The sequence below is a fragment of the Geospiza fortis genome, unplaced genomic scaffold (assembly GCF_000277835.1).
Source record: "Geospiza fortis unplaced genomic scaffold, GeoFor_1.0 scaffold26, whole genome shotgun sequence".
NCBI classification, from domain to species: Eukaryota; Metazoa; Chordata; class Aves; order Passeriformes; family Thraupidae; genus Geospiza; species Geospiza fortis.
Genome location: NW_005054425.1, coordinates 251,739 through 278,992, shown reverse-complemented (window position 1 = coordinate 278,992; position 27,254 = coordinate 251,739). Strand labels below are relative to the sequence as shown.

General features: G+C 42.8%; 1 protein-coding gene across 1 annotated transcript in view; it reads right to left on the bottom strand.

Annotated features, from left to right (window-relative positions):
• Nucleotides 1-25,953, bottom strand: part of CEPT1 (choline/ethanolamine phosphotransferase 1) — a 30,345-nt gene extending 4,392 nt beyond the window's left edge. The window contains exons 1-5 of the mRNA XM_005426782.2: nucleotides 25,536-25,953; nucleotides 22,099-22,246; nucleotides 20,894-21,035; nucleotides 5,148-5,232; nucleotides 258-389 (exon numbers count right to left, since the gene is read on the bottom strand). Coding sequence (XP_005426839.2) covers nucleotides 258-389; nucleotides 5,148-5,232; nucleotides 20,894-21,035; nucleotides 22,099-22,246; nucleotides 25,536-25,874 — 846 coding nt within the window. The 5' untranslated portion in view covers nucleotides 25,875-25,953. The remainder of the gene's footprint in view (nucleotides 1-257; nucleotides 390-5,147; nucleotides 5,233-20,893; nucleotides 21,036-22,098; nucleotides 22,247-25,535) is intronic.
• Between the last annotated feature and the right edge of the window lie 1,301 nt (nucleotides 25,954-27,254).

The following is a 27,254-nucleotide window of genomic DNA, read 5'->3' as shown; positions in this document are numbered from 1 at the left end:
GGGTGTATTTGTATAACTTTGTTTATCTCATTAATTCAAAAACAAATATCTAAGTACAATGAGTACTTTTAATAAAAAAATTTAAAACTTTGACTCCTAAATCTACTATTCTTACACACGCCATATTAACTTGTTTTTCCCAAGCCAGCAAGGAGCTAAAGGGAAGATATTTTCCATGGAGGGGGGATTATGTTAAATAGAAACTGTGGCTGAAGAGCCTCTGTGCTGAGGAGGAACTGACAGCCCAAGGTACTCACTGCTATAGTGGATCCATTTTTGCCAACTCCACCCGTGAAGATCACACCAAAGTAGTTTGTACAGGAGAATATGGTTCCTGCCACAGTACAAAGAGCTGGGAATATTTTCACCTGAATATTCAGTATTGGAATCTTAATGGAAGAGAGACAAGAAGTTACAGTATGTACAAACGCAAATTTGGGTTAATATTTCAGGTGCACTCAAACACTCCACTTTTCAACAAATTTGCTCTTCTCTCTCTGCTATACAGAGATTGACATTTCTACAGAGAAAAATTTATTTTCCAAAAGCTTCCATGAAGCTTCCCAGAAAGCCAGACTTATGTTCAATTACCAGAGAAGAGATCAAAAGCAGAGAAATGGACAGAAACCAAGAACTTGCTCTAAACCATGCCAGAGGAGAGAATCATCACCTGAAGCTGCAGTCAAGATCAAACTGGGCAGAAGAACAGCCACTTGGGGATGGTCAGATAAACCCTATCAAGCACTGGATCCAAACTTTTGTGCAAGGCAAGGCAAGCAAAGAGATCAGACAAGTCAGATCAGAGCCAGTGACCCAGGAGAGGAAGGATAAGGTTGCTAAAGAAGGGGAGAACAAGCGCAGGCAGTTTCGAAAGTTTCCTTCGTTTTTTAACAGTCATGTTTCAAGCAGAACAGGAAAAACTAGAAATGAAGAATAGTCCAAAGTAAACCACAGGAAATATGTTATGGGAGCAAGTATTTAGAGATAATTTCCCAAAACCTCCCAACTGTATCTATTCAACTACTAAAAGTTCTTTATTCAGGAACTGAAGTCATGGCACTCAACTGAATAAATGCTTGGCTCCCCAAAGAGTCCAGCCAGGAACAGAAGGCCAAAGGAGGTCAAATTGCTTCTCTTTTTCTTTAATTACACTCTCAGAGTAGCTTTCAGCAGGTAAACAATGAAGTATTGTGAGTTGGAAGGGACCCATCAGGAGCATCCAGTTCAACCCCTGTTCCTACACAGACAGCCCAACAATCCAACCCTGTGCCTGAGAGCGCTGTCCAAACCCTACTAGAGCTTGAAGATTGTTCTTGAAGATCCTAAGTTTTCTATTCCATTCAACAACTCAATCTCTTCATCTTTCCACGGCACGATTAAGAGGCAGAGGGGCTTTAACTGTTCACGCCTTGGTCAGCCTACTCCCCAAAACCCATCCAGTTTCATGACACTCAAATATATTTCTCCCTTTCTAAGGATACCCTGTTAAGGCAAAAAAAAAAAAAAGCATTTCCTACAAGATTGTACAGAAAGAACAAAGACAAATAAAGAGAAGGCTTGAATTCCCAGACTGGAGCGCTAATTGTAATCATTCATTAATGTCAGGAGGCTCAGGACTCCTCAAGCTCTTCTAAAAGCAGGTACCTGCGCTGGCCTCTGCCTCAGAACTTTGGTATTTAAAGAATGGGGTGGATTGACTTTTACAAGCAAAAGGAAACAGTAGCAAACTCCATTACAGGAGTCAAAAGACATTAAGGTTGACATGTCCCCAAGACAAAGGGAATTGGCTGGGAAAAACACCCCATGAACTCCCAGCTACCACTCGAACACTGGAGAAGGATGCTCAGGGAAGGAGAAGATAAGGCCACACTGTTGTAACACCCAGTTTGACCAATTTTAGGTTCTTAACACCCTCCCTTTGGCCTCCACAGCAGCTGCATCAGTGCAAAACATGTCTGAAGAAAAAAATATTGAGAAACAGCCACATAGAGAAATTTGGCAGAGGAAAGCCAGGAGTGGATTAAAAAGTCAGCACCTGCTGAATTTCTCTGTGTACAAAATGGGATCAACAAAGCCAAAAGTGGGAAACAGCAAAATCACGTAAATATCAGGTTACTTTTATTTCTTCCCTCTGACTGGAGGGAGAGAGGGAAATGTTCCAACGAAGTGGCATCGCAGCCCCTGAATTTTAACTCAGAGGACACTGGAAGACAGCTGCAAGGCTTCCCTGCCTGGTATTCCATGTATCACTATAGTTCCTGCAATTATTCTGCCCTTCCTGGTGATTCCAGGGGCTTCATCCAAAGCCACATGCAGGAGAAACTTCCCAAAACTATGGCAGCAATGCAGGGAAGCATGACTAGTCACATCTTTTACAGGCAAATGTAAAAGATTTTTCTCTTTTAAACCCTCTGAGACTGATCACAGACGGAAAGCTGCATTGCCCAGAGAGCTGCAGAATCCAGGTAAACCCTGGGAAAGAAGCATTCCAGGTTGGACAGGGCTTGGAGCAACCTGGTCTAGTGGAAGGTGTCTCTGCCCACGGCAGGGGGTGGGACTGAATGAGCTTTAAAGTCCATTCCAAACCAAACCATTCCATGATTCCAGATTTGGTTTGGGAAGAGCCTAGGCATGGCAGTAACCAAGTGGCAGCAGGCAACGGATGGAGTTGCTGCCAAAGCCAGCATTAAATCAAGTCTGGAACATTTTGCCAGAAAATTACTCCCAGGATTCCAGAGTACATTTCATCAGTTTTGTGCAGAATGAATTGGGATTTAAAAAATAAAATTATCAGGGAATAGGCCAGAGCAGAGCCCAGCTAAGGGCTCATGGAAGCAGCAGGGAGGGAGCATGTAAGAGTTCCGCTTCCTCCAGGAACTCCTCCTGTCAGCAATCCCACAAATACCACAGCCAGCTGGGCAACTCAGACCCAGGAGTCCTTCTCACAGGGCTGGGTCCCAGCTGGAGTTTGGAGCTGTCCAGATAAACTGCAGTCACATCTGCCCAAGGAACAACTTCCAGACGGCTGAATTCCAGCTTCATATTCCCAAAGTGTTTGTGCTTTTTCATATTCCAGACCCTATGGGAGAAAACTCCAACAATTGCATCACTTTTCTTGCTTCAAGCAGGAAAATCAACTCCAAATATACAATCTATTAAACAAATTACCCTAAGCTTCCTTGCTTTACTCACATGTCCCAAATGATCCAAGCTGAGCCACACTCAGCATCCCACAGGAATTACCCAGCTCCAGGAGCATGGGGAGCAGCATTTAACAGGCTTTGAAGAGAATTTACACCACCAGAAAGGAGGGAGCCAAGACAGGCACACACAGTTTCATGGAATTAAAAGAAAGGTAATGAAAGCAACAATTTCCAAAATTCACAACTCTGCATTTTGCCTGTTCAGAGTGTTTTGCTTTTCCCATGAAAAGTGGAATGTTTGAGTACACAAACACATCTACTCCCCATTTCCCCCAAACAGAAGCAAACAGAAAATACCAAACCACCAACTTTGCAGTCACATCAAGTATTAAAGGATTAGAGAGGGCTGGGTGAGAAGGGGTTGTGTGATTTATTTTGCTCTGCAAGCAGTAAGTAAGATTTATCTCTAAATGAACACAAAATACCACTCATTGAATTAAACAGGATTGTTGTGGGAGACCTGATTAATGTTGTTCTCTGGAGAAATGCGCCGTTAAACTAACCAAAATAGTTTAATATTTTTGGGAGCTGCCTTAGGTAAATGCTGCTCCAACCCAGAACTTCTGATAGATTTCAAGATTTTGCTGAAAAGGGTTATTTAAAAGGCCATTTTGGAGTTATTTAAGCTATTTAATAACAAGAGATCCATTTCTAAGCTCACACAAATATTACTGAACTATGCCAGAGGTTGCTGTAGCAGCATTCTCCCCCTCCACACTTTTTTTTTAAAGGAAACTGAGAACAGGAATTGATAAATTCTCTTGATAACACAGAATATTAAATTATAGCTGCATCGGGATGTTGGCCACATTAATATTTCTAGATATTAATGTCACCAATAAGGTTACATGTAGCCTAATTTTATTCTGTAATCATTCCTTCCCACCCTCATTCCCTATAGATAGTATTTACTTTGCAGTTTATAGAATTAATTAAGGGCTTTAGGGTTTTAAGCCTGAAAGCATAAGCAGCAAAATCAGGATGGCCATGATTAGTTCATTTGGGATCCTCTCCACATACTGTGGGTTCACTACTCCCATTACACAGAGCACATTAGAAATTCATCCATTTGGGGTGAAGCTTTTCAGGGACTTTTGACCATCTCTTGGTGTTACTGAAATCAAGATTTCTTTCTCCTTAAGAATTGCATTTATCAAATACAGAGAGAAGATCAGTAACCAGGAAGGAAAACTAGGAAAACCTTTCAGGAAATCAATGCTTTGGATTTTATTTCCAGTAAACTTATTTAATTTATGTATGCACATACATGCTTTTCTGTGGACAATGCCATTTTGATAGCTCAATGTGGCTTCAGTAATACTTACTATTGTATTACTATTATTATGATTATCATTATTGTTAAACTGTCAGCTGACATGGCCTGGCAAGCCTATATCAACATGTCTATATTGTAGAAAAATACATAGACATAGATATAAATAAAAGTTCTGCAGCCAGGCTGTGCTAACAGCTCATTTTATCAGGATCATCTTAGTTTAAAAGGAAAAACCTGACAAGTGGGGGTTGTCCCCCTACACAAATCAAGAGTCATCAGCCACATTCAGGCCTAATTATCTACTGATGGCTCCCAACTGCTCTCCAAGAGTTCCCCCAAATCCTCATCCCAGTTTAATATTCCTCCACTGTTTATTGCATGAAATTCATTCAGGTTTTGGCCAGGATTTCACCAAAGGTTTAAGTTCATGAAATGTTTGATAGCTTTTTACCAGCATGCACAGGGTATAAAATAACCTTGCTTTAATGACTCTGGTACAGACAGAACCCACAGTTAATTTCATGGGATCTGAATTCAAAAATCTGTTTCCATTTATAAGGAAAAGTGAAACCTTCCTGCAGAAGGGAAACTGTCTCAAGATGTGCAGGAGTCCTTCAGTGATCACTGGATTATTAAAAAGGATAAAATAAGAACACAAGCAAAATTACCAGAGATTGCCAAAAAGGTGGTCCTCCAATCACTGCCAGTAAATGCATGATTATTATGAAGATTTGTACTTCAGTCACATCAATTCTGATTAGGTATAAAAAGCCAAAAAAAAAGCAAAATTATTCAAAGCAATTTCAAGTCAGTTATTTGCAAGCTCAGCAGCACAGCTCTGTCATGCACAGTATAAAGGCTGAGGAAAAGAGGAAAAACTCACCAATAATTTAGAAGGCAAAAATGTATTTAGCTTTATTGTTCAAACTAAGAGCAATGTTGTATTATAATTTTGTTTTACTTCACAGTGCAATAACAGAAATCCATTTTATCAACCAGAAACATTGGAACTCTTCACTGCCCAGTGGCAGCTGCAGAAATAAATAGTTTTAACCTTGTCCACCAAAAAAAAAAAGAATTTAGTACAGATGATAAATTCTAAAAATGTATTTTTAACCCCTATTATATTCCCTATCCTATCTTAACATGAATATCCTCTAAATAGCATCAAGCTTTAATCCCTAAAGGGTTGATGGAAATGGTGCAGAGGCAGCGAGAAGAGAAACCACTTCTGGTTCCAGCAGAGCCAGGATGTGCTGCAGGAAGAATGGGAGAAAACAGAAAATGTATGGCTTTGTTTTAAGGAGCAGAAAGAGGGGAAAATGGGTGTACAAATGAATGCCAGAAATAGGAGTATATAAAAATACAAGTGAAATGAAGAGGATGGACTTGCTGGTGTGATATATATATATATGGGGTGTATATATACTATAGATGTTATAAATAGGGACACACATTCTATACATCTATATATATGCATATAGATGTATGTTATATATAACATATATATTATAGCCACATAATAGTATCTTGCCCTGAAGTGCTACATCAAAATAATCCTTCAAGTCAGTTTGAAACATTTCTGGCTTATCCATATTTCCAATTAGATAGCTCTACCTAAAAGACTCCAAATCCCTTCCTGCACACACAAGCTTTGCTGTGACGAAACCCTGCTGATATCACCTGCACAAGGAAGAAGCATTATGGGGTGGGATTTCCTCTGTCTGCCTTAAATGAGCTACAAGACCATGGAATTGATTTTAGTATCAGCTCAGGGTTTCTCCATAGACTTTGTTTTAGTTTGGGAGTGGATCCTCTCATTTGAGGATCTCCAGTCTGGTCAGCAGCAGAGCCACATGCACAAGGAATCATTCCAAGGCTGCACCTAAATCCCATGGTGGATATCTCCATGGCAGGGTTGGAATGAGATGAGTTTTAAGGTCCTTCCCACACCACTCCATTCCATGATTGCTTTGCCAATTTGCTTTCCACTACACAAGCCTGGAGATAGAACATCCAGGAAGCAACTTTTGGAGTCCTCCTATATTCAATTTGCTCAATAACAATCCTGCAAGGCGATCACAACTGGCTGGGGGAAAAACTGACTTCCACTGAGGAAAGAATGTTCTAAAATATCTCAGTTTTCAGTCCTGATACAAACAAATAGAGCCATTGAGATACCTTGCAAGAAAAAAATAAAAATGCTCAGCAGAGATACACAAACCAACTGATTTAATGCAAATTACTTCCTCCCAGCCCTTGGAGTCAGCATGGAAACGTGTTCTCAGTGTGTCCAGCCAAAGAAGGACTGGAGCAACTCCATTCCAGGAGTGCAGGAATGTGTTTTAACCCGTTTCACTACTTCTGTCTATCTCCTAAAGAACAGAAAGAAACTGAGATAGTTCACAGAAACAGTGACTAATAAGTCATGGAGGTAACTTACAGCTTTCCTGGGATAGGAAACCAGGTTCCTTTTGGCAGAAATCTTATGCACAATAAAGTAAAAGTCATGTATGGAAAACCAAGTTATTCTGCCAGACAAACCTTTGCACAAGACTGAGAGCCCAAAAAATACACAGGGAGCAGTGCCTGGATTGAGGTTAGGGAAACAGTTCTATCTTTACACAGCCATGGCACAACCTTTACTCCCCTGCCCAGGGCTCTGCCCTTCCAACTCAAACAGAAACAGTATCAGGCAGCCAAGGGTATTTGTTAAAAACTTAACCCTGACTTATAGTAAGAATCTCCTACTGTAGAACAAATATGAGTCTTAACTTCAGTTCCACCTTAATATTCTATATTTTTAATACCAAATGGCTCCTTAAAACAGAAGACAAAAGCATTAAGACCTACTGAGGAGAAACTAAACACCAAACTATCCCCTAAAGAAAGCACAAATTCTTAATCCCAAGGAGGAAAACGGCCTGGGAACATCCCATGCTCATTAAAACCACTGTCAGATGACTTAAAATGATAAGCTTGATATCAGTAAAGCACATGCCTGATGTTGGAATTATTCAGTGAATTTTTTTTTTGCAGGATGTCAAGTAGCCTCTGGACAGAAATCTAAGAATCCAGACATTCACAGGCAGCTCCTCAAAGCTGGAACACAGAAGGCAACAACATCTGGAAGCACAAAGTGTGAAAGGGGCACATTGTTACTCTCTGGGTTTAACTTGAATTCAAGATAACTGTGCAACCACAGCATGAACCAGATACATCTATGATGCTGCTACATGCAGCAGTCATCCCAAATTCCTTAAAATCTGACCACTTTCTTCCCCCCAAAACACCTGCTCAGCCCCATTTTCTCCGCGGTGCCAGCACCATCTCCTGCCATCAGTAGGGTCAGGACATTGGCTTGGCTAAAACAGTCCAACCAAAAAAGAAGAAATTCCTGTCCCAATTCCCAGCCCATCAGCTTTCCTGGTGTTTTTTTGTGACCTTGGGAATGCTGGGAGTCCTGAGGAGGCAGCAGGGAAGGTCTGTTCAGCCACCCAACCCAGCACGGAGCCAGTGGGACTTGGCAGCTCCAGAGGGGAGGAATAAATGGAAAAGACAGACAAGTGAATTTCTACCAGCCTTCATAAAAGTCCTAAACAACCCCCTAAAATCAAAAAGAAGTGAAAAAATACCATTATAAACCAAAGCAACAATGGTTTTGTCAAGACAGACGTGAGCAAAGCAATATCTGCACTGCCTGGAAAACATTAACACATCAGGTGATCCAGGGGACATTCTTACACCTAAATTGTTAACTTCAATTTATGCAGTGTATCCAGGTAAAATGAGCCAGCAATCAGAGAAACCCATAAATTGCCTAGGTGACCATGGTGCTTTTAAACTCTGGTAGAGCTGGGAAGTTACCCAATAAATGGGAAGGCAAAAGCAGGGCTGCAGGAAAGCACTTGCTCCACTTGCAGGGACGTTGGAACCCAGGGCACAGGGAATATCAGGGAATATTTCTCTGCCTGTCCTGAGATGTCCTGATCCTCAGGAAAACACTGCTTTTAACCTTTGTCCTTTTAACCTTGGAGAAAGCTTCCAAGACTTTGGGATTAATTGGAATCTATGAGTGTGTGAAACAGACAGTAGTAGAGTTTATCACAGGGAGAAAAACTTAAAGAGTTTTAGGCTTTTAGTACGGAGGTAGATAGGAGACAAGATAGAAGATTTTGGGCACTGTCTGATCTCCTTCTTGTTCTTCATCTACTCCATTTTCTACAGTGTTGGGAGCACAGAGTGATTGGTTAAAAAAAACCTCACAACGCAGATGTTGTGTAGACAGAAAAATAATTACTTATTGGTAGAAAGGTAGAAATAAAGTACATTCTAAGAGTTAATTGGACAAAATAGCATTAAAAGGCCTTGAATCTGTGTGTCTTGTGCCTTTTGGTGCCTTCTCTTTGTATGCTAAGTCTGAGATGTAGACAGCATGCAGAACTTCTGATAAGAGAAAAATAAACAACAACCTGAAGACCAAAAAACCAAGAGTTCCATCTGTGTCTCATTGCTAGCACAGAACTTTTTAGGGGTCTCCCCATCAGGGGGCCCCACAAGGGAGGTTTCTACAGAGGGAGACTGACCAATGCTCTTCTTTTTGAGGGAAGACACATCCAACTTGCTTTAGTGGATGGGGAATTTATTCACAAAGCAGGGTGATAATGTTCCTGCTTAGGTATGATATCATCAGCACTGTATTTTATTCTGCATCAAGTTCCATTGCATATTCAAGTGACTCTCCCATGGTAAACATTAGAGAAAACATAATTTTGGAACAATGGATCATGTGTCAAATTATAGTAAAAAAATAAGGGAAAAAAGGCAGAAAATAGGGAAAGGCCTTTGTTCCTGCAGACTGCCTCATTTAATTACTATAATCATATTTAATTACATAGAAGCAGGTACCACACACAGAGCTGTAAGAAAGCAAAACCATTTCAAAGCAAGAAGAAAATCAGCCAGTTCAAAGATTCTATTTTCAACTTGTGTTTGTATTTATTTACTCATTTAAATATTACAGTGGAAATCCTAAGAAAAAACAAATGGGAAGAGCAAGCAGCATGAATTCTGCAAGAGGTTCTTAAAGCCTCTGAACTGGGATATTTTTATTATGTGGGTTATTTTCAGGCATCACTGGAGCCACACTTCCCCCCAACCTGACAGCTTTGCTGCCTGATGTTTCCTGACAACTGAGTCATGTCAGCACTGCCCTGACACTGTGCACATTGTGTGGAAGGTCATTAAGGCCCACAAAATGAAGAAAATGAAACAAATCCTTTTCCCAAGACATTCCCACACTACAACAGATGGACGGAAAGTTATTGTACAAGTTCAGAGGACACAAAGAATCACGTTCCAAAAATCTCTTCTTCAAATAAACCAGGGGCTTTTTCATCTTCTATAAAATAAACAGAAGACCCTGTATTGAGGTTTAAGATCAGCAGGCACATCCAGGCAAAGAACAAGAACAAAGAGCCAATGCTGAAAACAGAGCAAAGAGCCCAGACTCAATATTTGACAAACTAAAATGCCCAGACAGAACATCCAGCGGCAAGGCTGGGGAGAACACTCACAATAATGCTGAGAAGTACTGATTCTGCAGTAAAGTGATGTTAGGGAAGAATAATAGCCAGCAGCACTGTAGAAGGCAGGGACAGGGTCAGACAATGTTAGCACTGCACTGGGGTAACAACAGCCTGAAAACTAGAACACCCAATGATTTAATTCAAATAAGTCAGAGAAACATAGAAGTTGTGAGTTTTTAAATGCATGGCAGCCTGGGCCAGGGCCTCACAGGGAGGAATTCCTTCCCACTATCCCATTTATCCTTGCTCTCTGGCAGTTTGAAGCCATTCTGCCTTGTCCTGGCACTCCATCCCCTGTCCAAAGTCCCTTTCCAGCTCTTCAGGCACAAGAAGAGGCTCAAAGGTCTCCCTGGATTCTTCCCTTTTACAGGTTGAACATCCCCAGCTCCCCCATCCTTTCCTCTTAGGAGGTTTCCATCCCTCTAATCACTTCTGTGACCAAATATTGTTAGGAACATTATTATTTTAACATTTTGTTTTCTACAAAATGATGAGCAGTCTCCAGATTGAATCATCCTCAAGACCTTTATTTGCAATTCCTCTATATTGTTTCCTCTAATTTCCTCTATGTTGTTGTGCTAAACTGTATTAAAACAGCCCAGTTCTGGTCTTTGAAAAATCACCAAGGCAAAATGTTCCAAAGTCACATTCCATCAGTACAACAACTGCTGGGTGACACTGCAGAGCTGCAGGGAGAGGGGAGGCAGGGCCGAAACTCTGGCACTTCAATTGTGAATGCGGGGAATAATGGACTAAACCTATTTTGATTCCCAAAATATTTTTATTTTCCAGCTTTTTAAGCCTTCAGGTTATTCTAATTAATTTCCCATTGGTTACAGGGATAAGTAAGCTTCATTAACAATTTATGATATTTTCCCCTCCTTGGTGAAAACTTTCCTGCCCAGCCTAGTACAAGGTTTAGCTGTGCTGCAAGAATTTGAAGCTACTCACTTCATCCTGTCCCAGCTCCTGTATAATTTTCAAGACAAAGTTATATTCTTATATTTTCTCAGTACAAATGTTTGTCACATGAAACAGCCAGAGTATGAATACACATTTTCTGTAGCTTACCCATCTGAGATGCACAATACTGACTTAAAAATCTGTTTTGCCTGACATCTGAGTGTGTAAATAAGTCAGTGAAGCTTGGTGTGTCTGAGTAAACCACTTGGAAGCAGCAGCATCTTTAGTTATGAGTTACGACTAAAACTAAAGATGCCAGAAGGCATCTGAAATTACTCATAAAATAATTTAAATAAATTTAAAAGTCTATCCTGCAACTCAGTGCCTAAAACTGGGTTAAAATAAGTGCATGAGGAGACCTGTCACAGGCAACACCTGGGGTTCTGTCTCAGGAGCCAGTGACAGGAGCCTGAGGGACAGGAAAAGGGGGAAGTGCTTTCCCAGTTCCAGAGGGCAGGGACAGATGAGACATTGGGAAGAAGTTCCTCCTTGGGCAGGTGGTGAGGCTCTGGCCCAGGTTGCCCAGAGCAGCTGTGGCTGCCCCATGCCTGGAAGTGTCCAAGGCCAGGCTGGACAGGGCTTGGAGCCACCTGGGCTAGTGGAAGGTGTCCCTGCCCATGGCAGGGGTGGGAAGGGATGAGCTTTAAGGACCCTCTAAACCAAACCAGTCTGGGATTCAGTGAAAAAGCCCTGCCTGGCCCATCCCCTCACAGCCTACTCCCCAGCTGGCTGTAAAACCAGTATCACCAGCATCTCCTGGAATGACAAAGGCCTCCTTTGCAGGGGGGCTGCAGATGGACATCTTCAGCACCTCCAAGTCCTCTGCACCTGCCCTTCCTCTCTCTTCCACCCCATGGTAAATTGTCCTACTCCAGTTCAAACAATTTCCTTTCATCACCCAATCTGAGTTATTTCCACCCCACAACCATCACACCAGGGAATGATTTCAGACACTCAGATTCTCTGAGTGTTTCAGAACTATGTGATTTTATGATTTTTTCTGCCCTAAGTGACTCCTTGGTCAGTTGATATTACAGGCTAAAATCTTGATTTAAGTTCTCCCTTCCTTTGCATTACTGCTTGCTAAATTACCATTTCCTGACACTATTTCCAGCCTTTCATAGATAATGAACAAAGAATTTTAAAAATTAAGTCGCTGCTGTCACCTGACTCCCTTTAGAGCCACCCAGCTCTCAAGGTCAGCTGGAGACACATCAGGATTTACCAGATTGCTGATGGTGCTGCATTTAAAGCAGAGCCAGTAATTCATCTTCCTAAATAACCTCCTGGAAGCAGAGATTTTGCTGAGCTACTACATGAAACAACAAAAGAACTATTAGAAAATAATTAGCATCCACACAGGTTTAACAAAGGCTGTGCAAACCAACCATCAAAAAAATAACCTCACTTTTGTTTAACATCTGATGCAGTTCTAAGAAAGAGATCAAAAACCTATTCTTATATCCTCAAATATTTCAAGGAAAAGTCTAGAATAAAAATGTATCAACAATAATCATAATCTATGATATATTTCAAGGAATTCACTTTTAATAACATTTTATTGAGAGGGGACCTCACCACATACAATGTATTAGCAAAAAAAAAAGAGAAAAAGAGGTGAAATAAGGAAGAGAAAGTCTTTTTTAAGGCTAGCAAACTAGAGGGGAGAAGGACCTACTTAGCACAGACATACGGAAAAGCATTTTAAAAATAAAGACAAGCTGGAAAGGAAGTTACTTCTTCACGAAGCTACAAGCACAGGGATCAAGCTGCACAGCTTAAACCAGACATTTTTAACCAGACTTTTTAAGTTATTACACAAGACACAGTTCCCTGAAAGAGCCAAGAAATTCTCCTTTTTTTTGGTGGAAAGGTATTGAAATGGCAGCAACAAAATAAGCTTTTTTAAAAAGTAGTTCCAACAACATTCTACACCCACACTTAGAGCTGCTTCCACAGCCCTGCTTGGCTTTTAGGTGAAGCCAAAACCATGATAAAAAGAAAAGCTAGATTTAAACTTTTGTTGAACAGGCAGGTTTTGCTTTGGTTTTAAAAACAATGAGATGCTTTCAAAAAAATTTGTTTCCAGTTAAATCAAATTTTTCCTACTCATTCAAATATTTTTCCTCCTTGTGTGAAACATGAACACACTGTAGAAGCTGCATTGCACAGAGCAGTGCATGACAAAGGTGCTGCCCTGCCCAGTGCAGGCGCTGCCCAGCGAGGGCTTTACCGTGTAATTCCAGAACGAGGGCCCCAGCGTGCCCGTGAGGAGCTGGATGGCCACTGTGCAGAGCATGGACTCTGTCACATCAAATCTACATGTGAGGGAGAGAAACAGTTCAGAGCACTCCTCTGAAGGGGAAGGAACCATTAAACATCTTCAGTCAGGCTAAAGGACAGAATCCAGGATCGGGATGATTCAAAGGGCAATTCAGGGTAGGGATTAACAATCACAAAACCCAGGAGTATTAATGAATTAACAAAACCATTCTAATCCACATAGTATTTTACACATTTAAATCTTCATTCAGAACTTCTGCAGTTTACAGTTTTACCATATCACTCCAACACATGAGAAAAAACAATCATTCTGTGTGTGCATGAGGGAGTAAATGAAATTCCTTGCTCTGAGTCATGGTGAATAAAAGCCATAACCAAGCACAATCCACAACTCTCATCTCCTGACCCCATGCTCATGTCTGCAAACAACACTGAATATATGAATTCTTTAGCTGAAGAGGTTCCTGCATGTTTCAGTGGAGCAGAAATGCAGATTGTATTTCAGTTTGACACCTCTGAGGGAACGGAAGAAGTTTCACCTCCCTCCTCATGTAGCTTCTTGACAAATAATGCTCCAAGAAGTGAGCTCTGGACCCCTGTTCAGGGGTAATCACACTCCATTCTTTATCTATTTATTTCTCACTCCTGACAGAAAGGGATGAAAAAATATACTGGAGCCAACAGAACCACAGAAACCACCCTTTCTCCTAATACAGTGCCATAAATCTACATTTTACCATAACAAAAACATTTTTAAATGGGATCAAATAAAAAAAATCAAACCATCTAGTTTAAAAAGAAAATAACTCAGCAGCAGCAGGGTCAGCCAGAACACAGCTCCTGTTTATGGCTGTGCTTATCAGAGTGTGCTGGAACAGACACCTACCATGCCAAGGGATTTCAAATGGGCAGCACAGAAAGGTCATTGTGGCCCCATTGCAGGGCTCAGGTGCAGTGATGATATGCAGACAGCAGGCCTGAGGAGAGGGGCCACTGAAGTCCAGCCTGATAAGCATTTTCAGTTTAATTATCACAGCACATAACACATAAATAGCTAGGAGAGGTAATAGTTGGTATTTTAGGGAATACAGGAAGGGAAAGCCCCATGCCCAAACCCCACAGCTACTTCGGTGCTTCACAACAGCTGCAGTTTCTATTCCTTTTTTCCTATGTTATTTTAGGTGATATTTGTAATTCAGACACAGATCCATTTTTCAAACATCATCTGGCAAGTTTAAGAAGGGGCATTGACCTTGGCATGTGCTTCACTCCACGGAGATACTGGCACTGACAATCCCTGGGCCTGCTCTGCTGGGAACCCTGTCAGGCTCCTGAGTCTGGAGCCAATTAACACACAGGGGATTAGTGCTGCATCCAGAATATTCCCTTGTCAGTGCTAATTTATTGAGTATATTCCATGGGCAATTCTTAAAATGCTCTGTTTGACTAAACAAATCATTAGACAATTCAAGAGCCACCACAGGCTCAGGGCTCAGAGACAGCTGCAGTCAGTCCCTTCCTTGTGCTAACAGGGAACCCAAACTGAATTCAAATGGAGAAATGCCCTGAGAAAATGAGCCAATGACAACAGGAAACAGACACTTATACTGGAGATGGCCCTGAAATCAAGTCAATCTCTAGCAACACAGCTGATCTAATACAGCTTTTTAAGGCTGTGTAAAACTACAGTGGAGGTTTATGCATCATCCTCCTCTTCCTCTCCCAACACACAAAACTCCATGAAAAAGTCCCAGATCACAGCAGAGAAGAAAAACACTCCTGCCTCAACAGAAAACAGAGGTTATGGGGCTGGAAAACTTACAGAGATCCATCTACCAGTTAATGCTCTGGTCTGGAAAAATATGATGATTCTTCCATCTGTCTTGTCCTATCAACTGAGTGTGCAAGTGGGATTACTAAGGCTGAGCAATGAACTGGGAATCTGAGCAAGAGACAAAGGACTGTTTTCTCAGGGGAACCACAGCAGCAAGAAAAGAATGTTCAACATCAGAACACAAGAGAAAGAAAGGCTGAGAGTCACATGCCAGAAGTGCAAACACTTGGTTATAAAGTCATTAGAGTTTTATCCTAACTCATTCCAATCCAGCAGTTTCACTTGATGCCATGAAATACAACAGTGTGAATAAAGCAAACTGTATAGAAAAAATGAGAACATGAATTAGAATTATTTCCAGCACCAGGAAATTCATGTTAAGGGGAAAATAATATTAAAAATTAAGGGAAAAATAATTTAAAATAAGCCCCCTTCCTTGTTATTATGCACATCCAGTATGTAAGTTTTTCCATCTGCTGCTCACAGAGGTACACAGAAGTTGCACGGGTAGGCAATAGCCATATGGTTGTTATGTTGCAATTCATTATTTCACAGAGCAGTGAGAACTCCAAGGATTTATCAGAACAATCAGGAGCAGCATCTCCACACATGACCAATGGGATTGTGACTGAAAATGCTGTTGAAGGACTTGTGGGAGGAAGAGGAGGAGGATGTGGAAACCACCCCCACCTTTTCTGTGAGCCCTCACCAGCTGCACAAGTTTCTGTGACGCTGCCAGTGCGACTGAGGGAGCAGGAGGTGCAGGTTACCAAGACCAAACTTCACACCCACCACAAAGACACTTCAACACATCCTGCTTGCAAGTACAGAGAACCCAACATCCCCTGACATCAACAGAGGCTCTACTTAGCCTCAGACTCTCCTCTGTAAACAACCTGGCTGTAAAAGCTCTCCAAGAAGTGTTGGAAAGTTTTAAGCTCTACAATCATAGGAATGACTGCCTTATCTCAGAGTGGAGATGCTGAAGCTGTTCCCAGGAGCAAGAACTCAATGTGCTACAGTCTGACTTGGAAGGCTTCCATCCCTGTATGTCAGTATTTGGTGTGTGTTGTCTATGCAAGATAGAACATCAACTCCTCCTCTGCTGAGGCTGAAGAGGAAGGTTGGCTTAGCTTTCTGAAATCCCCCATTTCCTCACCTCTCCTTTGGACCTTAGTGGCAGCAGTGGTGATAGGACTCAGGTGAACCAACCCATTATCCCATAGGCTCTTGGGCCTAGACGGCTGCTCCAGAGTCACTGAACAGGAATGTCTCCCCAAATTCTCCAACTCTCATCAAGAAAGGCTGTTTTGTTCAGCAGCCTGAATTACTCTGCTTTCTCTGGGGATTATTATTCAAACAGCAGTGTAACCATGTTTAACTTTTCAGTTATATGAAAGGTGGTAAAAACTGCTTCTTCCTCTCATATTTATGATATTCCTTTGCGAAGCCTCCTTGGAAACTAATTTCCATCTCATTGTGTCTATATTTACCCACATATATACACAGCTATAATTCCTACCATCAAAACTTATGGTATTTTCATTAAAAAAGGTTGTAATAAACCAGAAAATGCAGTAACTTGTAGGAGAAATGCTGGAGACCATGGTACAGCCCTCATGTCTCTGGATGGACCCTTGAGTGCTCAGTGCCCACTGGGTTTTTCCAATATGATTCAGCACCTCCAGCACTTCCATCATGAACAAATGCACCAGGACTTTACCTAAGCAGTTTGTGTCTCATGTCTCTCAAGAGTACATCCAGGCTGGACAAGGGGGAATGGCTTCCCACTGCCAAAGGGCAGGGTTAGATGGGATATTGAGAAGAAATTCTTCCCTGTGAGGGTGGTGAGGCCCTGGCACAGAATGCCCAGAGAAGCTGCAGCTGCTCCATCCCTGGAAGTGTCTGAGGCCAGGATGGACAAGGCTTAGAGCAACCTAGGATAGTTGAAGGTGTCCCTGCCCATGGCAGGGGACGGAACTGGATGAATTTAATGTCCCTTCCCATTCAAACCAATTCCATGGTTCTGTGATTCTGAGCTGTGCTGCAGAATCCAGCTCTGACAGGGATAGATAGCCTCTGCATGTGGGACAGCCCCTGCAGTCAGGCTGTGCTCTGACCTTGAGCAGCTGGAACATCTTGAGCCTGCACACACTTGCTTCTCCTCCTGCACTTCCTGCAGGGACCAGGACCACTACTGAATCCAAGTGAGATAACTCTGGATTGGGGATGAACCAGGTGATCACACCTGGGCTCCAGATAACAGCAGAAAAATCCTTTCAGGATTTGTACTCCCTAATGATGTTTTCTGCAGTGTGTTCCTGAAGCACCTCACATCTGCTTCTACAAGGACACATGGAAGTCCATTGCAGCTTGTCAGTTTGATTTTTGGGATATGCAGGAAAAAATTCTCTGTTTCCAAAGCAGAGGAGTCCCAGTGATGGCACAGCTGCCCCAATACATGACTCAGCTCATCCTATGCTTCAGCACAGCAAATCCACAACCCAGACAAACCAGTTCCTGTGCTGGAAAGCAGGTCAGGAGAACAAAGTCATTATTTGGGCTGCTTCAATACTAAGTCTCTCTGCCATTCAAAATCACCTTTTTCTTTTTCAAATGTGCTAAGTATTCCTGTTTTTCCGTAAGATCATTCCCAGATCAGGTGTTTTAAGTAAAACTTCTGCATTTAACTCTATCCCTGCTGTTCCCTGCTGCCTTTGCACTGCTGATATTGTTACAGAGACTTTCCTGGAGCTTGCCCTACTTGCCTTGAGACACTTCCTGCTTCCTGCTGGGGAATTTTTAAGCAATACTGACCTCTAGCTATTTGAGCTGTTCAATCAACACCAATTGCTTTTTGAAGAGTGGTGGTTGCCAGGATCATAATTAATGGAATTATGTGATCAATTGAAGATCGAGACAGATCATAGAACTTTACTGACTCAACTGATTATTCTAAACCCTGGAGTAGCACAGGGACATCCCCCACAGCTGTCAGGCAGAAGACAAAGAAACTGCACAGCTGATGGATTCAGTAATTGGGCCCAAGTGAACGAAGTTTTCCTCCTCCACCTGCAGAATCTGTAGGAACCTCACAGAATGGATCCTATTTCCTCCTCCCTCAGGGGAACTGATCCTGCCCTGCAATCTGACAGGCTCTGCTCAGCTTCAGGGACTTGCCAAGGTTGGTGCAGTGACACCAAAGAGAATCATGGAATTGTTAAGGTTGGAAAAGCCCTCCAGGATCAACAAGCCCAGCCTGACTGATCCGCACCTTGTCACCAGCACTGAGCATCACATCCAGTTGTTCTTGGTCAGGGATGGGGACTCCAGACCTCCCTGGGCAGCCCCCTCCAACGCCTGACCACCCCTCCCTAGGAAGAAATTCCTCCTGATGTCCAACCTGACCCTTTCCTGGTGCAGCTTGAGGCTGTTTTCTCTCATCCTGTCCTTTGTTTTCTGGGAGCAGAGCCTGACCCTGTCCAGGCTGCCCCCTCCGTGTCAGAGAGTTGTGCAGAGCCAGAAGATTCCCCCTGAGCCTCCTTTTCTCCAGGCTGAGCCCCTTTCCCAGCTCCCTCAGCTGCTCCTGGAGCTGCAGTCTCTTCCCTATACACCAACCACACACTGTTCCACAAGCACACACTTTTTGTTTGACACGCTAATTTCCCTGGTTTTGTTAAGATGGACTTTTCCAGCAAGACAGGCTGATTCTATAACTCAACAGTTTAGGCCTTTGTGGAAGGAGGGAAATACAATCTCTCCCTTTAGCACCATCTGCTCTTCTCCAAGCCATTTCATTATTGAGCTTTCTCTGCACTGAAATACAATTTCTTGGACATATCACAAGTAGAGTAAGTGATAACCAAGTGTCTACTCTTTCCTGCTGCTTTGGAATTCAGGCAAGTCAAAAACACTGTCACATTCCCTAAAACATCACTACCAGACCCTCTCTCTGAGAGTCACAACATGGGATACAGACAGGAAAAAGCTCCTGAGCACAAGGATCTTTTTGGCTCCCTTCAACAGCTGTCTCTGAGCCCACTCATTCAGGATTAAGGATACCTAAGTGTGTGCACTGCAGTGAATCTGAAAGGGTCGATAAAATACCTTTTTTTTCAGTTTTAGATTAGTGAAATGAAAGCTTCATTAAAAAAAGTGTCAAACAGTGAGAATCTGTTAACTGGATAAACAGTCTCATGGTTTAGGCATTAAAATGAACATCAGCTTATGACAGTCTATTAACCTTGTGACAGAGGGCAAAAGAAGGAACAAATATGTTTACTACACAGTGCTGTGTTATCTAAATTAATGATACACACATTTAGGTGCTTATTGCCTTATATGAATTAGCTACATATTAATGGTCACCACATTCTTATATTATTAAAAGGCCAGGCAGAAAAATCAAATTTGCTGAAAAATGCCTCCAAAATACAGACTCCTCACAAAGGATTGTCCCAGTCAACACCAGCACTGACCCAAACACTTCTCTGCAGCACAGCAGCAGTTTGGGGAGGCTGATACTTCTATCTGTAAAGTGGAGCAGATGTCAAGGTCAGGCTTTTGTGTTCTTTGATCAATATCCAGAAATCTTTGATTATCAGGGCCCTGTAAAGTTTGAAGGGAACTAAAAGCATTCAGACTTCTGGTACAGCATGAAAGTGAGACTCCTGAAACAGGAAACTATTTGAGCCACATGTCTTATTTTAAAGATTTAAGTGGGATAGTTTCAGTCAATGTGCTTTAGCGTAGCCAGAGTTGGAACAGAAGCCTAGATATTCTTCTTTTCTTTCTCTAACAGACATTTAAAACTGATCCAACATCTTAATTTTGAGCAGAAACACAAGTTTCTCAAGAGCATCTGCATTATTGAAACAGTATCCTGCCAATAAAAGCTGTCATATACAAGAGACTCGCATTTGTACTGTTTTAGCATATAGACTAGCAATTATAGGCCATAAATAACAGTCTAGTAGACATCTCTATGTAGTTGTTCTAGAATTGTTTCAGAATCCCACAAACGAAGGGCAAACTTCCGTTTCCAGATGCAAAACAAAAAATTCTCCAGTACATTTATTTGAAATGTGTTTACTCTGTGAATGCAAACACTGAATAAATTCTCAACATAGAATACATTTATTTCCTCATTAAGGTTAAAGAATCCCACAGCTCACCAAGCCCTTGTGTTGCACCTCCCACCCAGCCTCATCCAGTAGAAAACAGGATTTCTGCTCCTGACCTTCTTGGCATTGCAATTTTGGTTCCATTTATTGACAGAACCATGATCTGCACTAACTAAAAGGGATTCTGAACTCTAAATTGGAGGCACAAGGGCAATTAATACAGTATATTTTAAGGCTTATGGTTAATATTAACGGATAACTGCACATCACAATCAAGCAGTATCAAGACAGAGTTTAATGAATGCTAAAGCCAGACTGCCACCATCTGACCAAAGCATTCCAGTCTTAGGATAAAAGAGCAGGTACTTTCCATTACTTATTTAGCTTTACATCTCAACAAAAGCTCTAATTAACTAACAGGCCAAAATTATATTTCTACCACTCCTAACACAAGCTAAGGGACATTTACTATTAATTACAGATCCAACACCTGCCAGAAGATCTAAGGGTGTCACTATGGATAAAAACAATTTGCTACTGCTCTGAGAAGCTGTACTATGGCCACACAAGGTGCAATTCAGGAGAACAGGGTGCCTTTCCCTTTCTCTCAGCCAGGTACTTACATGCCAAAGCGTAGCGTCCCCGAGACGTACGTCTGCCAGTGCGCGCAGTAAAACATGAACGTCCCAGCAAAACAACAAAAGAACATCCAGTCAGGGTTGGTGCCCAGCTGCACAGCAATACAAGTTCCCAAAACCACAAAGACTGCAGGAGAAAATCAGTCACAGAGTGAAAAGGGTGGATGTGTGTAAGCATCCTCACCAGAAGCAAAGCTAACAACAGGGCCCAGAGGAGGGACAGAGGGAAGGTTATCCTGGCACGGTTATCTCACAGGCATAAGAGATTAATGCTTCCACTTAAAAAGATACAGGCTGCACAACACAGATTTCAATCCATATCAGTTATCAGAAGTCATCAATATTAAGGGTTTCTAAGCCTCCTACATTTTTCTTCCCCATGATGCCTAATGTCATTAAGAGACTTGAGTAATTTTTGCAGCTGCAGCCTGCAACAAGTTTTGGGGTTTTCTCCTGTGTTTGCCCGACATTTTTCCCTGTCTTCTGAATTTCTCTGATGGCATTAAGAAAATCAAAGGTCTAGATACATTCAGGATGAGTAACATATCTAAGCTTTCCCCTCCACCCTTTCCATATACAACTCTGATAAAGAATTCATAAAATTTAAAGCCTAAGACCTTTAGAATTTAAGGAACCCAAAACATCTGATCAGGAGTTGGACTCAATCTTGTGGGATCCTTCCAACTCAAGATATTCTATGATTTTACAATTTTTTTGCAATGGGGTTAAACTTCAGACAGGCTCAATGAACTCCACCTACCCAGGAAATTACCTAGACAATTCAAATCCTAAACTCTGACTTGTAGAGTCCCACTGCTTAGGCTTAGACCTGTCATGGTATCACTCTGTATCAAGTTAATATGAAATAATATAGCAGAGTATTATGACAATTTCTTACAGAAAATACTTCAGAACCAAGACTCTGCTAAAGCATCATACAGAACTGCTGACTCAGGTTGAATTAGTCACGTGCTTAGTTTTGTTTTCAATGTAATACAAGAGAAGACATTCAGCTGATCCAGAGCACTGTTCTATGGAAAGAAAGGTGACTTTCTTGGTTGAAATTGATACATTCAACACTATCAGTTGTCCTTTCTTCAGTAAAGAAGCTTTTTTTATTGAATTGCAGATTTGATCCCTGAAACAGAGCAATTTAATCCTCCTACTTCAATTAAAAATGACAACAATACCTGTGGACAATGAATCACAGCCATGATCAAAAAGCTCTCCTAACGGAGTGCTGCTATTTGTCCTTCTTGCTTGTTTTCCATCTATAGCATCCAGGGACTGGTAGATGAAAAGGCCACAAGCACAAGCAATGTATGCCCAGGGAGGTGCCTAAGAGAGAAAGGCAATCACAATAAGTTTTAAAATAGATAAAATTCCCTTTAAGAAAGAGAAAGCCTGCAGCTGTCCCACAGCCTGACAAAACAGTTTTCCCTTTGCACATACATCCTCCTCACCCAGAGGCCTTTCAGCATCTGGTCCTTGCAAGGTCAGACAGAATGGTTGTTACATGTGGAATGTAAATAAAGTAGTGACAGATTAATAGCTACCGCCCCTGGTCTGAAGTAGGAAGTTGCACTGTACAGCTGGAAAAATTGTAATATTACATTTGCAAAGTGGTGCATAACAAAGTTCTTGTTAAATATATGCAAGTTGTCGCTGTGATTTCAGAAACTTGGGAACTTTTAGTCCCCAGCTTTGTCACAAACACTTCAACAGTGTTCATCTTCACCAGTCCACCACCAGTTGAGAGCTGTGTCACTGCCAGTGCCCAGACTTTGAGTCCAAGAACATTTCTGGAGCTCTGCAGCACAGCCCCTCCACCACCAAGTGTCCCCTCCAGTACGAGGCACCAGCAGCTTTGCCAAATCTACATTAAGAACCTTTAATGGTCACATCCATGAAAATGATTTCTACTCTGACAGAAACAACAACAATGCCAAACCCTGCTGGAGCAAAGATTACAATCCAGGCTTTTTGATGCATTCTGAAGCATAAACTATTAAGAACACAAAAGCCAGGGAGTTGCCATTACTCCAACTTCATTTACACATCCATAAATCAGATATTATTGGCTATTTTGCAGTCTTCACATTTGACACACTTTACAGAAGTGAGCATTTACAAGCACCTTTATTTTACAGACCACACCAAGAAAAAACAAATACAACTTAATCAAGCTGACCTGCCTCTCACAAAGCCCTGAAGTCCAGCTGGTTTTGGCCAACACAACCATGACTAATTTGTAGCACATCAACTTAAATGTATTTCCTTCTACAATTTGCATTGCTCCTGCCATTTACCAAAACAGTTTGTTCTGCCCCAAAAGCTGCCACTGTGATGTGCTTTCAGTACTGTCTGTACAAACAGCACAAGGTGAGAAAGGGGAAATGTGTCACCCAAGAGCAGAGCACCACATTTAGCCAAGGTTCTGATGCCACACAACTCCCTCTCATTTTTATCCCTCATGTACAGATCTTATCTGCCACATTTAAGTTAAATGGCATCACCCTGAAGGTTTCTCTATAAACTTAAAAATCAATCTGCTGGCTCTCCTTTCTTAAAAGCTCCTTTCATGAGCAGTGTAGGTGTTTCCACTTAGACCTATTTATATCCAAGTAAGATTTCACAGCTCTCTCCTTATCCAGGTATTTTTTCCTTTTTTTTCTTTTTTTAAACTCAGGTACCATTCCATCAGTCAGCACTTTTCCAGCTGGGTCCTCCCAGCTAAGCAGGAAGTATTTGCATCTCCTTTATTCTCTGGTTGCACGAGGCCCTGCGTGACAGCCAACTGCCCTGGCGGCACCTTTCAGCAACAGGAAGGGAGGAGTCACTCTTGAAAAAAAAGCAGAACTAAGGCTGAGCTACACGGAGGAGAAAATTTACATCAGAAATCAAGAGTGGTTTGGGGGGAGGAGGAGAAATTCTGCTCCTGGAGTTTCAGAGCCCCATTTTCTTCCCCACAGAGCTCCCTGACACTTAAAAAGCACCTCCCTGGTCATGCTGATGTGCCATGTCACAAATCAGATCAGGCCAAAGCTGCCTCAGCACTAAGTTATTTTTCAGTTCAAGTGAGGAAAAAAAATCTCATTCACCTCACACAAAGTACTTCTCAAACTGTTAAAACACCAAACAGTGCTTTCATACAGCAGCCTTCAGCTAACACTGAATTTCTGATGCACTGAGTGCAGCTTCCTGGGCACTTCAGAAGTTTAGTTACCAAACAAGATACAACTGTTCTCCAAATTCTAAATTCTGCTCTGGTTTAGTGACCCAAACCAGCTCTGGGTTCCTGAGAGCTGAAGTCTCTCTATCAGACCAGATTTCAGAGTCTGAGCCCCCACGTAACCCTGCTCAGAAGTAAACACAAGTTAAACCAACACCCACCACAATGCCACAGCCTGGAAAAGGAAGGAGCTGCTCCAAGTATTCCCTGCTCAAACTGAATAGTCACTGTTTATTTTACACCTGCCAAATTCCACAGATTATTGTGAAACAATCTATTTCAACAGATTTCTAGGAGAGGCAAACATCTCTTTCCCAAGTCATACGTGGAGCAGGGATGCCATGCTGACTGTGCCAACCTACGTGAGATTTGGAGACTGGTGGGGAACAAACTGTGCCCCGCTGGATTCCCAACCTCAGCTAGGAGACTTGGTTAGGAAGGAGTTCAGATGTTTTAAAAGCTGGAACTCTTTAGACATTCCCAGCCATGTGGTAACACATTTCTATACCAACTAACTCCCTTTCTCAGTACATACACATAAAAGCAGCTTTCAAGATTCAACATTCAAGTGAAAACTCTTCCCGTGCACAAAAATGAGTCTTCAAGTGCCTTATGAGGTAAGTGGTGACAGAGAGAAGTTGAAATGCCTCAAAAAGACTTTTGTACCCCTGAAATCAGGTTAAGACAGTTCTGCTCAGGGCAGGTGAGGAGCTTTTAGAGCATTCAGAACAAAGAATAAAACCACTGACTTTTATCTGACCTTCTCACAGCACAGCCACAGCTCAGGAACACAACTCCACCACGCTGTGCCAAAGTCCTAACTGAGCTGCCAGGACACAGAACCTGTGGGGCCCAGGAAGGTGTCCCTGCGGCTCACTAAGCTGGGTTTGGTCACACCAGCTTTGATATCTTAAGCGGCACTACTCTAGAGCTCAGTGCCTTGGTTCTGGTGCAGCCTCAGCATGTCCAACCCACCCAGCTCGTGTGGCAACTCTGATCCCTGAGCTGAGGGGGAGTTGCCCTGCTCTGGTCACAGAAAGTAAACAGGTACCAACTAAACTCCTCCTGCCACACAGGCCAGGCAGCTGCAGAGCCACTGCTCCAACTCCTGGCAGGGCTGAGCTTTGTGCAGCAGGTCCCTCATGGCTGCCTCAGTGTCAGATCCTGCTCCATATGGGTGTGCTGGCCCTAGGAACTGCTGGCTCACTCCAGCATCCACACATGCTCTCTCCTGCATGTCAGCATCACAGAGGGGCACAAACATTTACAGAGAACAGGTTACAAGGACGAGGACTGTGGGCTGAACAGCAAGAACCAGCTCTCCCCAAAGCAACAACCCATCCAAAACCAGTGACAGCAACCAAAACAAAAGAGTGCGAGGAGTCCATAACTCACCTGTTCTGTAGCTGTTGGGCAGTAACATACTAATAGCAAAGTTGTAAATATATTTATTAACAGTCCGATGATGGTGATCAGGTTGGGGGCAATCCAGGCTGGAACTCTTCCAACTAACCATTCCCAGTAGCCCTGCATGAGGGGCTCAAGCAGGGAGCGTCCGGCACTCTGGTACTTGTGCTCCTCTAACCGTTTGAGCTGGTGCTTGGACAGCGGCGGCGTGGGCAGCTGCACCAGCTTGCTGAGCACGCAGGCAGCGCTGGGGCCATGGCCGCAGCCCGCGGGGCCCTCCAGGTGCGACTCCCCACATCGCCTCTTGAGGCTCCGGTGCCCACTCATGGGTTGGGTGGCCGAGGAATTGTCTTGGGCAGGCAGCAGCTGGGCTGGAGAACCATAAGATCCTGCAACACAGAGGGGCAAGACACGCCTGAGTACACAAATGAGATTTTAGGACATCAAAAGTTCCCAGTTGCTGCCCTAAAGAGCATTTCAATTGCCATCAGCAAAGCAAGATGATTTCATAGGACTAGTCCTTTGAAAGAGAAAGTTATTTGGAAAATTGCTGACAGAACGACAAGAAACAAGTGCTCCAAATGCAGCAGGAAAACCCTGCAGCCACCAGTTGAAATTCCAGCAGCAGCAGAAACTCCTAACCCCAGCAGTGAGTTGTGTTACAGACTGGGGCACAGCCAGACCCCTCATACCTCTCCCAGGAGAGCAGGTGACACCATTCAGGTTATCAACTGACAGCACCAAAAACTGTACTAAGACTGAAAAGTCTTAAGTTAAATTGGTTTGGAGCAGCTTTGTCTCTGCAGTGATGCTGGACAACCACTTAAAAACAGTTATGCATATTTTTTTCAGATTTCTGTTCCTTATTTCAGTTTTGCTATAGCTTTTTTCTTCTCTAAATTTAACCCAGCTCACTGTCTGTTCAACTTTCAAGAGATACAAAACATGCAGGAGCTGGAGAGCTTTAGCTGGCCAGAGACAGCATGAAGCAGCTGTGAAAAGAAAATACAGGGTCAGGAGCAACTTTTCTAGTACAAACAAGAACCCTCACAATGTTCCATCTCCCTTGAAAGCAGATGACCAGGGACATGTAACTCTCCACAAGAAGTAGAGAAGCAGTACAGAAAGGAGACTCAAAATAAGAGTTTGCTGTTTATCTGTAGCAGACAACCATGGGGAAAAAAAAAAAAAAGAAAACCCAGTTGAAGGCCAGCAAATAAAGCCGAGAAAGGAAGAAGACAGAGAGCTCCAAAGCCATCTGCACTGCACGGGTAGAGAAAACTGTGCAAATCAAAGGTCATCACTGGCCTAAGAACAAGTGATCTGAGCTCCACTCTACACTCCCTCAGCAAGGCAAATTCCAGCAGTGAAAAGCCACCTCAGGCAGCCCCGTCAGAGGGAGGAGAAGAGAAAGTGGCAGGGCCTTCGCTGTGTTCGATAAGCTCGGGAGGAAGACGAGCTGCACCTCTCCAATGCCAGGAGACCAGAATTAGTCACCGCGGAGGTCCCTGTGGGCGTTGCCCTGGATGACCAGAAAAATTACTCCCAGTGCATTAAACTGGGCTTTTCCCTCATCCTGAGGGGACGAGCGGGGGAAAAACAACCCAGGAGCGCCTCGTTCTCCAGAACAAACGCCCGGCCCGGCTGCCGCGGGACTCCCCCCGGGCCTGGCACACACCCGGCCGGGGAGGGGCCCAGGGCACCCCC